Source organism: Lissotriton vulgaris, chromosome 2_1 (genome assembly GCF_964263255.1).
Source record: "Lissotriton vulgaris chromosome 2_1, aLisVul1.2, whole genome shotgun sequence".
Classification (NCBI taxonomy): domain Eukaryota; kingdom Metazoa; phylum Chordata; class Amphibia; order Caudata; family Salamandridae; genus Lissotriton; species Lissotriton vulgaris.
The window spans coordinates 208016112-208032803 of record NC_141687.1 but is presented as its reverse complement, the minus strand read 5'-3'; the positions used below and the strand labels follow the sequence as shown (position 1 = coordinate 208032803).

Genomic DNA, 16692 nt, shown 5'->3' with positions numbered 1-16692 from the left:
CTCTAATTTGGGGACACAGACTAGAGAAAAAACAAAACATAGATGTACCAGGGAGGAAGGAATTTGGTCCTGATCACCATAGGTAGATTGGGACTTCATGGATGATGCCCTTCATGAAATTAGCCTGGAAGAAAGTGTCCTGGATGGATCGTGGAGGTGTAGTGTACCCCAGAAGTGAAGATTCAAGTTAATGGTAGGCTCTTGCGGTGGCTGCACATCAGGTGGACCAGATGAGGATGTCTCCTCTCGATGCTTTTAATTGCTCTCACCCAAGAACCTCTGGCATGAAAGATTGGGGCTAATGTGCTTATCTAAGACATGTGTCAAGAGGAAGTTGAATGAAAACTTACTTAGTATTTTTATATTTTTAACAGATCCCATCAATTTCTTGCCCCCACTTTTCACATAACTCACAGAATACAACATGGTGTCAGAGCTTAAAATTAACCGGAGCAAGAATTGAGGGCCTAACCGTATTATTTTGGCTTTAAAATAACAAATCTCATTAGGATGGGCTAAATACAATTGAATATTTGAGGATAGATCTAAGAAAGACCTTAGCCGTATCCATGGTAGCAAACGTACAAAATCTTTAGAGAATTGTACTAACAGAATTGAATAGATGGAATAACAACACACACTACTGGTGGCATTGTATACCTATCTTCAAATTGTCGCTATTACTTCGAATTCTATACTTATTTCAAACAATGGCACTGTTAATGAAGAAAGAGTTCACAGATGAGATACAGCTTCATTGCATCTGCCAAGCAAAAAAGGTAGAATCATACAACGTCAGTGCTCCACCGGGGTCAAACAGGCGGGGCTGTGGGTACACAATTTCCTCAACTATTACTATGCTACATACCTCTGATACCTAGTAGACTAGACCAAAAGTGAAGCTGATAAAGGCTGGTTCATGGCAGACCACACATTAAGTAGTGGATTACATCTATGCAACCCAAACCCCAATGTGGTTTGAACTTATGAATTCCCAATTAAAGGGTGCAACTATGAGAGTGTGTGATAACCAAGCTCCACACACCATCTTGGGAGTGGGCAGAATAGTGAAGTCTGGGTTAACCGGTGGCCACACATTGCAGGAAGTTGTCATCAGGCAGGAAGAGACCTGATAGCCGATCGGCTTGTAACCGCTGTTCCCCCCCCCCACACCCCCCCCCGAGGGCATATATGAGCATAAATATGGCACCCAGACCTCAGATTACATCTGGACTGAAAAGAGGACTGAAAAATAACTGCGCTGCCGTTCCCTGGACCTGGCAAGAGAGGCTGCACCTGCTGCTACTTGGACTAGCAAAGAGTGCAGACTATGCCTGTGTAGCCTGTCTGGTGGAAAAGTCGCTCCCAAGCATGAGGCAGAGGAGAACTCGAAGAACCAGTTGTATCACTTCCTGTTTCAGCTCCAGGTCCATAAAAGCTGAAGAAACCTGTTATGCCAAGTCAGTAGCCTCAATCTCTTGACCACCGCTGACCGCCGGCAGGCAGCCTGGTAAACCAAGTCTCAGTGTTCAAAAGTTCACCCGAGTCTGCTGGACCTGGGAGAGTACTCTGAGTGCAGTTTGGTCGCCCAAGACAGACACTAGTCTTCACCAAAGGAAACTGCTCGTTTTACTGTGACCGGAGACTAGTAGCCCAGTGGCAACTGGACTTTTCCTATACCCACGAGGACTTGAAGGGACATTAATCCCCATGGGCAAAGTTGATCCACCAGGGCCATGGACCGAGGTGTAGCCTCGGGAAGGTCCTGCGTTGACTGCATAGCATCCTTAGCTTCTTTAGCATCCTGTATCTCTTGCATACCTCTACATTGAAGTTTATGGCAGTTCTCCCATAAAGCTTGAAAGAAGACTTGCGTCTTTGGTGACAAGGTAACTGCCCTACAAATCCTTACTGGCACCTTTGACTGCATTCTTGCCAGAGTTAGCCCCAAGCGGACAAGAGTAGTCGAGCACAACTTTGTAAAGGTTTTACAAAATGTTCGCTAACCGCAGCATTTGCCAATGCTTGTTGATGATTTGAGTGAAAAGCTGTGATGAATATTTTACCTAAAAAGCTATAAACCCTCCAGTGGATTTCGTTCATTTTAGTTTTTTGTGTTGTATGACTTTCTTATTTCATTGTTTTGGTACTTCTAATTGCTGTACACTTGTTCCTTTGTTTAAGCCTTACTACTCGAAAACCCACATCTACCCAGGGTTGAGCTGAAGGTTGTACAAACGAGCCTGACTGGACCCAAGATGGTATTGTGAGTCTATTACACAGAGAGGTATCACAGTCACACCATATAATACACTACTTTCCTCACTGTAGATCACTGAAAAGGCTAATGTACGACCATATCACAGTGGTGATGCAGCATCTGTATTGGTTGTTGTTGGAAAGAGCATAGGTCAAAGCTGTGTGTGTTGCAAAAACAGCTTTTAGCCCCTTAGTTTGTTAACTCCATGCTGACTCATTGTGTGTCCGCTCAAACCCTTCATTGAGCAAATGCCTTGCTGCGTAAAATACCCAATTTTGTAAAATGTTTTGCCATCCATATTTTGCTGATGGATATCTCTACCTTGGGTATTACAAACAACTTCAAGCCAGTTAAAAGTTCGTAGAATCCTGTGAAGACCGTTATGTTCATGCTGCACTTGAGTGCTCACATGCCTTAGCTAGAGAACACCACATTTGGTCACAAGGGGTTTTATCAATATACATTAACCGAACTGAATGACTTTTGTTGTTTTACCAGTTTGAAGTACCAAGAGACAGGTTTGTGTTGTATTTTGCGTTATAGGTCTCAAATTCCTTCTTTTTGTGACCTGTGAGTACTTTGCAGAGGTAATCATTTTTCATGGTTCAAATTTTGTACAGCAATGGTGAACAGGATCTTAATATTGCTTTGATGTCCGTAGAAGAACACTTTGTCTGAAGAAATAATGATGTCTTCAGTTTTAGCTTCATGTTGTATATTTTTTGTTTATTATCATTTCTCCAACTGCTGTTGTAATTGATTGTGGAAAACAATTTACTTCTATAATGTTGCTTGCTCAGTCTTTGGACTGGACAGATTATATGTCCTAATAGTTGCTGATTCCTTTCCTCTGTAGGTGGCACAAATGAAATAATTAAATGTCCAGCCAACCTTTATGAAGAGATTTCAAAGGAGCATCCCACAATAAGTAAACTAATGGATGAAATTCCCGGGTCTCGAGGAGTCCTCATGTTTTCCAGAAGCTGGGCTGTCGATATTGGAATACCGGAGAACAAGCATGTTGTGTGTGATGCTCTCTTGATAACTTCAGATGCTTATCCAACCTTCTACACCATCTATCATGATCATAATCATTTATTTAATATTATGAAGAAATATTCAAGATTTGTGGCTTATAGACTTAAACAAAAGATAGTAAATGTTGGAGGTTACACTGGAAAGGTCTGTGTAATTCCAAAACTTTTTAATCTTTATGGAGTGAGCAACTTTCCAAATGTTGATGGTATAGATCAAGATGTAGATAGGGGTGATACTCTGAAAGTGGAGTATCCTGACTCCTATAGGATAACTCGAACTGTAAATGATCTGCAGAAGGCCCTTGTGATAGTCTTGCTTAATTTCAGATCCCTTCTAAGTGACCAGCTTGGCTGCGAAGTTTTCAATTTACTCACCATCAAACAGTATGAAATCCTTTCCAAGAATGTCCGAAAGTCTAGGAAGCTGTTTATCCATGGATTGCCAGGAACTGGAAAGACGGTGATGGCCATGAAGATAATCGAGAGAATGAAGAATGTTTATAACTGCGGTTCAGAACAAATCCTATATGTCTGTGAAAACCAGCCTCTTCGAAAATACATAAAGTAAGAATTTCGTTATCTGATATCTAGGTGCAGAATTTAGATATGGTATATGTGTTATTGTGATGCCAAGCAGTTTGTAGAGTGAAGACACTTTATTACAAGAGGAAACACCATTGCGTAACACATGTTCATAGCTGCGGTGCCAACCGAGAAGAATTTTGAGTCTTTGAGCATTACAACATTGCATTAGGGAGATTAGAGAGAAAACATGGTGACAATATCATAGTCAAAATATCGACCTGTACAGACCTGCAATAATATTCACACCTCTTTATCGACTATTGCTATGTTATCAGGGTTAGTAGATTGTGAGTAAAGAATATTACATCTACAATTTCCTAGCTATACTTACCTTAATGATATAGTGATCGTGAATATTGTGGAATCAATATTATTGGAGGTCAATATTTTTTATTTTGTTATTGTGACGTACAACTGTACACAGATTTAAATTAGTATATACAATAACACATATCCCCTTTAAAACATGTAAAACAAAAAAATACAATGTCAACAAATACAGCAGATTAATTAATGTACTTCTATCTGCTACATTTTGGTTTGTTATGTGAACATGATCTTGCACGCAATCATGTGCTCTCCTCTTCCCGGTGGATCTTTTCATGTTAGGTCGAATAGTAATTATCATCTCCATGCTAACACCCAACTCCACCTCCATTTTGCTCAAGAAGACTTGTTCTAAATTGTTTCATGTTCCAATTCAACTTCATCATAGAATTTAGAGCACTTTTTCCATACTTACTTAGGAGTCTTTAGTCTTTACTCTCAAACCTTTCAGTCCACATCGACATTTGATTGAACATGATTTATATTTTCCTTATTATTATGAAACCTCCTCATCACCACTTCTCCAACCCCACCACACCTCCCCTTCATTTTCTTTTAATCTTTTAAGAGTGAACTTTGTACCAACACATCCTCAGCTCAAAAGTTGAACAACAATACTTATGCCACCAAATTCGGTGCATGTAAGAAGCCATACTCTTTCTCTTACCGCTTCCTTAAACTGTTCTTCCTTAGACACACTTCAGCCTCTGTTAGCTTGAGGTGAACACAAGGTATTTGATCAATTGCAAATAAATTATCTTCTAAATACGTATTTATGACACATTGAGCATGTTAAAAATATCAGTACTTCATAATTTCATTTAATATTGAGGCTTCATCAAGCCGTCTCGGACACCTAGTGACTTTTCTAATTAATCTGAACACAGTGATGCAGAAAAGTATTAAAATCTGGAGATTAGTGAAACACATTTTGGCAGCTCCACAAATACTTAACATATTGTGTGATTTGTCAGACATTACCACCAAACAACACAGCTCTCCCTATTCGCCTTTTGATACAGTTGTTCACATTAAGCTAAAATATGTTTGGCCTTAACGATCTTAAGTAGTAGCACGCTAGAAATTTTGTGAAGGTTAACCATCCATTTTTTAAATTATGTTTTTTTGCTTGAGAACAGGAAATCCATGACACATTCAAAGCACATTTCTTGCTGATTAACTGGCATTAATATCCTCTCATAGTGAATTAATGTATAATTTTCTATAAGCTTCATACTTAACAAAATAACTAAATCATGCAACATTGTAGTCGATGAGCATATGATGACTGTGTTCTCGGTAGATCATTGCCAAGACTTGTTCCGTTAGTGAAGGCCTTACAGTTTCTGCTGCAATGTCTTAGAATTTTGTCTAGTAAAGCACCATTTTTACCCAAAGGGTGGTGCCAGCTATGTGGAGTAATAGCCCTTATTATGTAAAGGTCATTGTTCTTTGAACTGAGATAAGTTAGGTCTGATTCTACTCATGTCCCTTATTTCTGCTAACTTGTTTCTCCTGACCGACAGGTTGGGTTCCTAAATTGAGAACCATTTTATTGGTATACAGTGGTAGGCTGCTGTTACCGTTATCTTCTGAAGATATGTCTCTACTTCACTTGTCTGCCTAATACTTTTCCGAAATGAAGTGGGTAGTTCAGGAGGTACCTGGTGAGAATGATCTCTCTTTCTCATATTCCTTGCTGTTGGAAGGACTTTTTTCCAAGCGTTTTGTGGATTTCAATAATCCATCTCATGTTCAAACTCACATGAATAAGATAGCAAATTTAAAGCTTTCTATCCTACAGCTCAAAAGGAAATTTTTAGTGTTTACCTTTGGGCACAATATTCATGTCTACGTAAGTAAAATACATGCCTGCATATTATATAAGCATGAACAACTGTTGTTCCCCCGAGTCTGATTTTTAGCTTGAAACAGCTTTCAGCCAGTGACTGTGTAACTTGCCGTTGAATAATAATTGTGTCATTGGGGCAATAATAGTCTTTGTGGATGTCGAAAGCCATATATATAGTACAAATTGCCGATCATGTCCAACTTCTCTGTGACCACGCCCAGGCATATCAACACAACTAAATCTTCCTGGGTCCCATCCCTAATTTCAAGGAGGCTGTATCTCTCAAAAGGTCCGCCAAAGTACCATCCAGGCCCACTGCTCTTATCTCAAAAGAATGTTGGTAAGTTTATACCGTCCGTCTCCCTTCTTCTGAAAAGTAAGTAACATTGCATCTCTAGCTCATGATTATTTGGTCCTCTCACTTCCTAAGTGGTCTTCCCATGCAATACCTTCACTCACAGCTTAGTGCCTGGGATTGACATTTTGTTAGTTTTGACTGCCACTTAACTTTCAAGTCATATTTATCTGCCTTTTTGCCAGTGACCGCAGGGCAAGATCAATGAACCTGCTATCAGGTTTTTTGATCTAGAGACTAGGCTGAGCGGATACACCTTTGGTTGGGTTTGAAATGATCCATCAGTTGCATCGTTTAAGGTGCATTCTATAATTTCCCAATATTGTGTCCGGGCAGTATAGTCCTACAGCATATGGTGAAGGTCTACTTCTATTCTTCCACATCTCGGTCAGAAATGTACACCCCAGGATACTTATTGCTAAGTTTGTCTGTGGTGAGATAGGTTCTAGCCGCCACATTTAGTTTGATTAGTTTGAACGTACATTCATGGATATTCTGTGTGGTTTGCTCTGTATACAACTTCATTCTGTCACCAATGTCCTTATCAACATCTATCATTCAATTCTCTTAGAGGTCCTCTAAGGAGCATTTTGACATTTTCATGGGCACCTGAAACAATATTACGCATGGGGCTAGGGTCGAAAAGAGATGGTCACTCAAAGCAGCAGGAGCGAAATGCCCATCCGTCCATTATGGCAATTAGAGGTTTCCAGCATGGTTATCAAATTACCTCTCTGTTATTTAAAGAAAAATGTATTTCCCAAAGAGAAGAGCATTCAAAACAATCATTATAATGTAACAATGACAATATAGCAAGATCATTTTTTTTGAATACCCAATTAGGGGAATTAACATAGTGAACTGCATAAAGATAGTTACATAACATAAAATATTCTCATGCCCCTGAGGCAGTACCCTTTTGTTGATCCTAACAAGGTCAGACTTCCGTTACATGCTACCAGTCTTCCCTGGCCCCTAGCTTCAAACTCCGCTTCCCCAGATATTAGAAGTCAGCAAATTATTGCCCATCCACTTGCCTGGGTCTAACCAGTCCTCACCTCACAGAGAGCCAGTCAACCAATTCACCATATATGTTTACCCCGCTTCTTCGCTCCCCTATCCTTACAGTTATACAATATCAAATGTCTTCTCAATGTCTGTTGACATGACTAGTGCAAAAGAGGTTAGTGTTCTCACCCCATTTAGAACCTGAAACAAAATCCTGGGGTTGTTCATGATCCAGTTTTCTGCACTAAACCATCTCAGAAGTGATCCATGCATTTCTTTCTCGTGACTTGAGTGCATACATTAAATCGAAATATCACAGAGTTAGTGCATGTTTTGCTGACAGCAGAGCTCAGAAACACAAAGAGAAAATTACTTCCCTATGTGTCTGTGCTTTGTTGTCTGCAAAACATACACTAACTCTGTAATATTTAGAGTTAACGTTGAAACTCAAGACGCAAAACAGAAGCACACAGATCCTGATCCTGATTAGAGGTGGGCAGAACTTGTGGGGTTTCACTTTGCGCAGTTCAACAAGCGGGGGAAAAATAGACAATTTGGCACAAGTAAAGCGAGCATTGCAGAAAAATCAGCGTGAACGGCACCACGTGTGTGAGTGCATGGCCATTTCAGTTGATTTTGCTGCCGCTTCAGTAGAAAATGTACTTGAGGGTCAGCAAATATACTTGAGAAGCCGCCCTCTGACTACGACAACCCGCATTAGAAAATGACACTAGGGGATGCTAAATTTAGCAAGCACACGCATTTCTAGAGCCTCATTGTAAAAATATTCCCCCTTGCAGCGATCAGACGAATTTGGCCGGAACTCCACACTAGAAGAGTAATGCGGAGTCACCAATTCCACCAATTCATGGGCAGAATGAAACATTCTGCCCACCCCTTATCATGATATGACTTTATTTTTTACTAAGTGCTTTTCCATTTGTCATAACTGTTCTGATAAGGGTGAACCATTTGAGAGAGCACTGGAAGAAGGCGAATTACATTTTAGGTTTCGCCTGGCGATCCGCTGCGCAGCAGTGTTCGCGCAGGCGAAAGCTTTTGTTTACAAGTATGGGGCTTTGTTCCGCCTCTCTGTTCCATTGGCTAGCTCCATAAATGGAGGCTAGCCATTGGAACAGAGATGCGTCACTCATTCCCCGTGCAGATTCGTGGGCGTTCCGGCGATTTTTACTCATCCCGCCTATTTTCGTGCGTCATGCGGCAGTGTTTTTTTTTTGTTTGTTGTTGAAGGTTTGTTTTGGTCATTTCTCCTGGAAGGCACCGCAACGAGGGACGTCTGCCTGGCATCGGCCGCACCTAAGCTTGAAGGACACAAAGGTATTGTGTGCGAAGTGAGCTGCATTTCAGCCCGCCTGTGTGCTCCAAATTGTATGCCAATCCTGACCGTCCTTCAATGTTTTAAAGAACTGTGCGCTTCCATGTTGCTGAAGGAAGTGCGCTAAAGACTGTACGCTGCTATTTTGGTAAAGCGAGTACGCCCCTATCTTGCCGGAACGAGTGTGCTGCGAACTGTGCGCCTTGTAGCTGGCATTTGAGCGTCTGAAGCGCAATGTACTCCCCTCCGGTATCTCAAGCCAGCCGTACATGTCACCCGGTACGCCTCGCCCCCCTTCGCTTTGGGCCAGAGAGACTGTGCGCATCGTCATAATTAAGTTAACTGAGCCTGAAGTGTGTGCAACGTACGCTGGCTCCCCGGAGTCTGGTACGCCTCATAGTGTGCTTTAAACAGTGCCCTTTCAGTACGCGAGAAATGCGATACTTGGTAGGGCTTTGTTCCGGTGATCGTACGGAGCGCACAGGAGCGCTCCAAAGGGCCCAGACCTTCAACTTACAGTGTATTAATGAGTACACAGTTACCCCGAACCATTTGTCATCCCTACTCCCAGATTGCAGTCCCACTTCGCATCAGCTGCCTCCTTTGATGTGGACTGGATCGAATCATTCGCCGCCCAGCCACCTCGGATTTACTCGCTACAGGTAACCTCTTGGCTGAGATTTACCTACCTTTTCACGCCGTGTTCCCCTGCCCTACCCCTATTCCTTTCACCACAGGTCCAGACTCATGGTTTCCTGCTCCCGCCCTCCCCGCACGGACTTCTCTGCCCCAGTGTCAGCAGGTACCCAATTGCTGTCCCAGGACACCCTGGTTTAATTTGTTTTTCCTTCTTGTTTCTCCTCCTCTCTATCTACTCTCTCTTCTTCCTTCTGTTTGTATCTCCTTCCCATTATCTCTTCCCTTCCTTGTATTTCTTTGTCCTCTCGTTGTCCTCCTTTCTGTCTCCTCTCTCTTCTTCTTCCTTCTGTTTGTCCCTCCTTCCCATTCTTTCTTTCTTTCCTTTTATTTCTTTGCCCTCTCTTTCTCCTCATCTTTCCTTTCCCTTTCTGTCCTGGCTTCATCTCTCCCACGTGCACTAATATGAATCAGCTCGATGTAATACTGCCACAGCAGAATTTTTGGTGATAAACGTGTTATTTGAATCCTGCACGTGCTTGTCTTTTATTTCACCAATTCTCAAAATCATAGAGTGTAACTACAATGAAAGCCTGTCATCAGCCAAATTAAAGGGATAGCACAGGTGCAAATTTGCATCAACATTTGTAACTACACAGCTTGCACTGGTTCCGGTTCGATTAAGCACAGACCTTCTGGATTACACAGATTTTGAAGCAACATTTAGAGCTAAATGTAGATTTAGCAATGGAGAGTTGATAGTCTTCTCACTGTTTACACTTTCAGGCGGTGCAAAGACCTGTGCAAAACTGAACTGGTGCATTTCTGAAGCCAGGTCCCAGGTCCATCGGTCCTGCCTGTTTCCCTGTCCATTTCAGGTTCCAAACACCCTGCCTGCTCTCTGGATGGGTCCCAGCCCTGACTGGTCTTGGCATGTAAGCAAGCACTGGGCGCATTCCTCATGCTGTGCTGTCCATGGGCATTGCGGTTTTGTGACTGCAATCACCTGTCCACCGCTGCACCTTCTATCCGTTCCATTCTGTTGGAGTCCTTGCTTATATATACTGCCATGTTACCGAATCGGTGTGTGCGTACTGACGCCGGCAATGTTACCATTTCGTTTCATTTCATTGTATTTATTGAACCCTTGAGTCTTAACACTGCTTAGAGAACAGTGGCGAGCATTAGCAAAACTGTAGTTAACATGGCCTGAGAACGGTGTGCAGAGGGTTCAAGAAACTAGTTAAAACAAGAGATTTCAGAGTTCCAGAACCTGTGTGTGAGGATTTGGATGTATTCTATGGTATTGCGAGACCTTACTGTGTAATACACTTGCTCATACTGTCTTGGGTCCAGTCAGGTTTTTTTAAAAACCCTTCGCTTAACCCTGTGGCTTCTCGCAGTAAGCTGTCCGTGTGCCCATTCCCGCCCCCCTCCCGAGGTCCGTGTCTCCTGTGGGAGTGGAGTCTGATTGCTACTGAACTCTGGTTCTTCCTCGACCTGGGAGAGATGGATGCAGCATGACTCTTAGTAGTTTTGCTCAATCCAGGGCGTTAACACTGGCGCTGTATGTGATTCTGCTTGTATGTTGCAGGGTCCTTTTTTTTATTATTTTTTTATTTTTAGAGGTTTTATATAGCGCTGGCTGGACCCAGAGGTATCGGAGCGCTTTACAATTGTAACAAAGGTGTTTAAATACAGGTACAGTGTGAATAAGTACAGAAAGTTGATTCAAAAATAAGCAGTCCACATATGATAAAGGTTACACTAGATAAAAAGTAAAAAAACAATTGCTAAACACCATAAGATATACAATATAGAGGTCGCAGTTTGGTGGGGAGGTTCGATAAAATATACCTAGGAGCAAGAAGGACCAAAACTGTGAAAGAAAAACTGAAGGTCATAAGGTGTAGTAAGAAACGGGAGGTAAAGGAGAGGCAAGGAGGGGAAGGAAGGTGATTAGATTGAAGGGGAAGGGAAGGAGAGGGGGGGGGCAGGAGGGAGTTCACTAGCCGTAGGCGGAGCAGCTGGGAGGGGGGATGCTGAGGAGGCTGAGGCCACTCGGGAGGTAGTTAGAAGCCCCCGTATTTATTAAGGAGAAGAAGTTTGAGTTCTTTTTTGAAGCTGGAGTAGGACGGGTTACAACGGAGGTCTGGTGGGAGGGCATTTCAAATAAGAGGGGCATTGCCTGAAAAGGAGCGTGACTGAGTGGAATTCTTTTTCTGAAGAGGGGGGATAAGTAGGTGGGTGTTAGAGCTTCTCAGGGATCGCATGCAGCCTGCTTTGGTCAATTTGATAGCAAGGCATGTGGGAGTGTTTTGGTGGAGGATTTTGTGCGTAATGCAGGCGGTTTTATAAGTGGATCTGCCTTCGATGGGGAGCCATTTGAGGGTTTTGAGGGCGGGAGAGATGTGGTCAAATAATTTGCAGTCTGTGATAAGCCTGGCCGCGAGGTTGAACACTGATTTTAGAGGTGCCAGGTGTGTTTTGGGAATTCCGGTGAGGATGGCATTGCCGTAATCAATGCGCGATAGAACAAGAGATTGAACTGCTAGTTTTAAATCATCAATTGGGATGAAGGGCTTAATTCTCTTAAGGTTACGGAGGGTAAGGAGGGCTCCTTTGGCAGAGTTTTTGATGTGTATGTTGAGAGATAGGCGGTTGTCAAGGGAGATGCCCAAGGATTTGACTGAGGTGGCTAGGGACAAGGGGCAGTTGAGGGCATTAAGGTCTGTGATTCAATTTTGAATGGGGAGCTGGTTGTTTTTTGGGGAGAAAAGAATAATGTCAGTTTTTTTAGGGTTAAGTTTCAGGCGGTTCGAGTGGAACCGGCTTGAATTTTGATGAGGGTGTTGTTGAGGTGGAGGATGTCAGCGTGGGTTTTTATCTTATGGTAGAGTTGAGTATCGTCAGCGTAGAGATGGTAGTTGATCCCGGCTTGTTTGAGAATGAGGGTGAGGGGTTCCATAAAGAGGTTAAAGAGAGAGGGAGAGATAATGGTTCCTTGCGGAACTCCTAGAGAAGTGGGGGAGGGGTTAGATAAGCAGTTTTGGATTTTAATTTGTTGAGCACGGTGTTGCAGGTATGAGACAAACCAATTATGAGTCATACCATTAAGGCCGAATCGTTCTCTAAGGACTTTGAGTAGAACAGAATGGTTAACGGTATTGAAGGCAGCGGAGAGATCGAGGAGGATCAATAGGCTAGATTCGCCATTGTCGAGGGAGTGGTGAATGTCATCCACAATGTTAAGCATGGCGGTTTCAGTGCTGCAACCTTTCCTGAAACCTGATTGGAGGGGGTCAAGTAAGTTAAAAAGTTCAATGTGTCTGTCATGCTGAAGAAGGACACATTTTTCCAGGGCTTTCGAGAGAAGGGGCAGATGGGAAATAGGACGGAGGTTGTTGAGGTCATTAGGGTCGGCAGTAGGGTTTTTGAGAATGGGGGTGATTTGGCCCAGTTGTAGGGAGGAAGGGACACAGCCGGTGGCTAGGGAAGTGTTAATGATCGAGGTCCAGGAAGGGGTAATGATGTGTTTGAGATTTTGGACAAGTTTAGAGGGGAGGGGGTCTTTGGTGTGTGAGGAGGGTTTAAGTTTCACAATGATGTCAAAGACATCTCTTTCAGTAACAGGCTGGAAATTATGCCAGGTGGCGTTATTTTTAAGGAGAGTGTTAGGGGGATCAGAATCGTGGAGGGAGGAGGGAATGGAGGGGATCGGGAGATCAATGTTATGTAGGATCATGGAGGGAGCAGGGGGGGAGGGGGTGGGAGGGATGCAGGTGAGTTAGGGGAGATGTCCAAAATGGAGGTAGGGGTCAGAGTCTGGAGGAAGGATTGTTCTATTCTAGCAATTTTCTCAGTGAAAAAGAGGGCTATTTCTTTGCATCTAGTGGTCGAGGCCAGAAGTATAGGAGGAATGGATGAGGTTTGATTGCGAACAATGTTAAACAGTTTTCTGGGTCTATTTTGGGCTCGGTCCAGTTGTGCTCGGAAAAAGGATGCTTTTTGTTTAAAGATGTGTTTTTTATAAGATGATCTTGCAAGTCTGAGGCGAGCTAGGTGAAAAGGGGTAGGGTGTTGTCTCCACGTTCTTTCCGTCTGTCTAAGTGAGCGTCTTTCATTACTAAGCTCTGAATTGAACCATGATTTGGAAGGAATGGTTCTTTGGTTTTTAAGCTTCAGCGGGGCCAGGAGGTCCAGGGTATCCACAACTGCTTTGTTGTAGTGTTCTGTAAGCTCATTTGCGTTCAGTGAGGGAGGGATGGCGAGAAGTTGGGCATGGAGTTCGGATTCCAGTAAATTAGGGGGGATATTATTAAGATTTCTGGACAGTTTCATGGGTTTAATGATTTTCGTGGGAGGAGGGATGGCAGAGACCGCTATAGAGAACAGAATGAGATGATGGTCGGACCAGTCGATGGGAACGATGTTCGATAGGAGGGCTAGATCTTTGCTCGTAATGATGGCATCTAGGATTGCTCCTTTGGAATGGGTCGAAGATTTACAAAGTTGCTCGAGGTTATTGATCTCGAGAAGGTTGGATAGGAGGGTGATAGAGAGGTTATTGGTCTCATTCCAATGGAGGTTGAGGTCTCCCAGAAAAATGTTTTGGGAGTTGGAAAGTGACGATTGTGTAAGAAGGTCGGATAGCTCATCAACGAAGGGATGTGTATTGCCGGGAGGGTTATATATTCTGCTTAAGCTGGTTTATGAGGACAGTATGCAAAGGAGAGTCTTATTGAGCGACCCTCCTCTCTGGATGTTTCTGCATGAACCAGGATGCGTTGGTTGATGGTGTACGCGGTTCTGTTTGGATCGGGGTATCTCTACATGAACCAGATGCAAAGGCTGCAGCTCTGGTTATTTACACTCGATCTGACGTGAGGTGGTTGTAGATTTGGGCAATTCTTTGTGAATCGACATGAGAGGGATGCATTTGCAGGTAGTTCTGCTAGGACTGAGGTGTGATGAGCACAGGTAGCTGCTTCGGCTTGAATACGATTTCAACTGGAGATGTAGGCGGTTCTCCTAAAATGGAGTGGGCGGGGGCGTGGCCAAGATGGCGGGCTGAGCGGTCGCACTTGCCGAGAGCTCCCGGACCCCTGAATTCCTGCACCGCTTGTAACCGCTGATTCCCCCCCGGATCAAGCGGCAACTGCGCCTGGTGCTTACGGTGGAGGTGTGGAGAGCCTGCTGAGCCTGGTTTGCGCCGTCGGGGATGAGATTCTGACCGGTACGGCCTGGGTCGGACCCCGCTGAACGGCCCGAGTGTGAGCCCGAGGCCGCGAGTCTCCCGACCCTCGGCGCGCGACGGAGCGACCGGCCTCCGAGAGGTGAAGCCCGCAGCGGTGCATGAGCTGTTGGAGTGGGAGTAGGCAGCGGCTTCGCGAACGGCTCGGAGTTGTCCGACGGCGGCTGTACGAGCGGAACGGAGCGGAGGTGCAGAGCGGAGGCGGAGTCGGCATCGCCTCACTACGCCAGCCCGTGGCTTGAGGAGGCCCGCTGGAGGAGATCGCTTCGGCTGGTTGTCTGTGTGGGACTGAAGAACGAGTCTCCCGGGGAAGATCTTTCCCTGAAGCCGTGGACCTCGGCGAACGTTGCACTGTGACTCTGCCCACTGGCCGGATTTTTGGCTTTCAGATCGGAGAAGGAGAGGGGATCTCCATCTTGGGCGTTGGCCCCTCGACTTTACTGAGCGGCCATTTTGTGAAGCTCGGCCGGGCCTCCCGGTGCTCTCTGTGTGGGCTGCTCTCGGATGGCATATAGCTGCTTTCTTCGCTGGACAGTGAGCCTCAGCGTCCTTTATTGAGCTACAATGTCAAATGCCAGGGGACAGCGACGGGGCGACCGGACCTTGCCGGAAATGCTGGGACGGGGCTCCCTACGCAGCGGAGGAGCCCAACCTGCTGCGACCTCCCCGGCGCCGACCAGAGGGGCGGATGGTGGAGAGCCCCCGGTGACGAGATCGTTTCTCGAATCGCTGTTTAGCTCCCTTCGGGAGGACTTTCAAGCGCTCAAGAATGAGGTGGCCGGGGAGGTCCGCGAAGTAAGGAGAGAGATGGACTCCCTGGGGGACCGTGTGAACACAGTGGAAGAAGCGGGTCACTCCAGAGATGAGGAGATCACCCATCTGCAGCAGGAAGTCCTACGGCTGCGGGAGCAACAGATTGAGTTACAGGCCCACGCCGAGGACCTTGAAAATCGGTCCAGGCGAAACAACATACGGGTCCGCGGTGTGCCGTCTGGTGAGGAGGGTGAGGACGTGACTGCATATCTGGTGGCCCTCTTCCGGGCGATCCTGGGGGAGTCGGAGGACTTTCGGATTCGCATAGACCGGGCACACCGGGTGGGTCGCCCCCGCAGAGCTACGGCGCCCGCTCCGGACATTCTGGCCTTCCTCCCGAACTTTCCCTTGAAGGAGCGGATCCTCCGTGAGGCACGAGGGCAGCAACCCTTCCGATTCCGGGACCACCCTGTGACCCTGTTTCAGGACTTATCCACAGTCACGCTACAGAAGAGGAAATCCTTCAAGATCGCCACGGACTTCCTCCGAGAGCATGAGACACAGTATTCCTGGGGACACCCCTTCCGTCTGATCTTTAGGTGGAACGGTGTCTTGCATCAGCTTCGGTCCCTCCAGGATGTCTGCGCGGTGTTGGGCCTCACAGCATCGGACACAGATACCCCGGCCCCACGGCGGAGGCGCAGCACTCGTGACGGATGGCGACAAGCTGGGGGGGGGGGCCTCTCCTCCGGCGGAGCGTCCGGGCTCGCCCGCAATCCGGGCGGACATGGCGGCTGCCATCCAGGAGGCCTCCAGAGTGGCGACGAACGGCGAAGTGGCCTTGACGGCCTGAACTCACTCCGGGGGGAGTCTACTCTAGCTCATTCTTATTGCAGGTGCGGGGATCCGGGGGGTGTGCTGGGAGGAAGGGCGAGTGCTGGTGGTGGTGGCTGGACGTCCACAAGATTGACTTACCACGGCCTTGCCCGTTTCGGGCCGGACTGGGACAATGTCTTTTTTGGAAAGTTTGGGAAGCGGGGTATGGGGTTGGGACAGGCGGGCAGATGTTTTGATTTTGGGACCTAGAGGGGGGACCAGTAGCGGGGGGTGGTGTAGATTTGGTTGTGTAGGGGCAGGGGGGGGTTTTCTAGTTGTGGGGTGTTGGGGTACGGGGACTGTACTGTGCCAGTGGGTGATTCAAAGTTGCTCTGTTTTGAGGCCTCGAATGGTGCCTTCTGTGTTTGATTGCGGAGCTTTGCTTCTTGATGTGTGCTCCTTGAACTCCCTCC

General features: G+C 45.7%; 1 protein-coding gene across 1 annotated transcript in view; it reads left to right on the top strand.

The window, feature by feature from the left end:
- LOC147729843 (schlafen family member 13-like) overlaps positions 1–16692 on the top strand; it is a 239798-nt gene that overhangs the window by 141657 nt on the left and 81449 nt on the right. The window contains exon 4 of the mRNA XM_086954746.1: positions 3117–3861. Within this exon, the coding sequence (XP_086810872.1) occupies positions 3117–3861 (745 nt within the window). The remainder of the gene's footprint in view (positions 1–3116; positions 3862–16692) is intronic.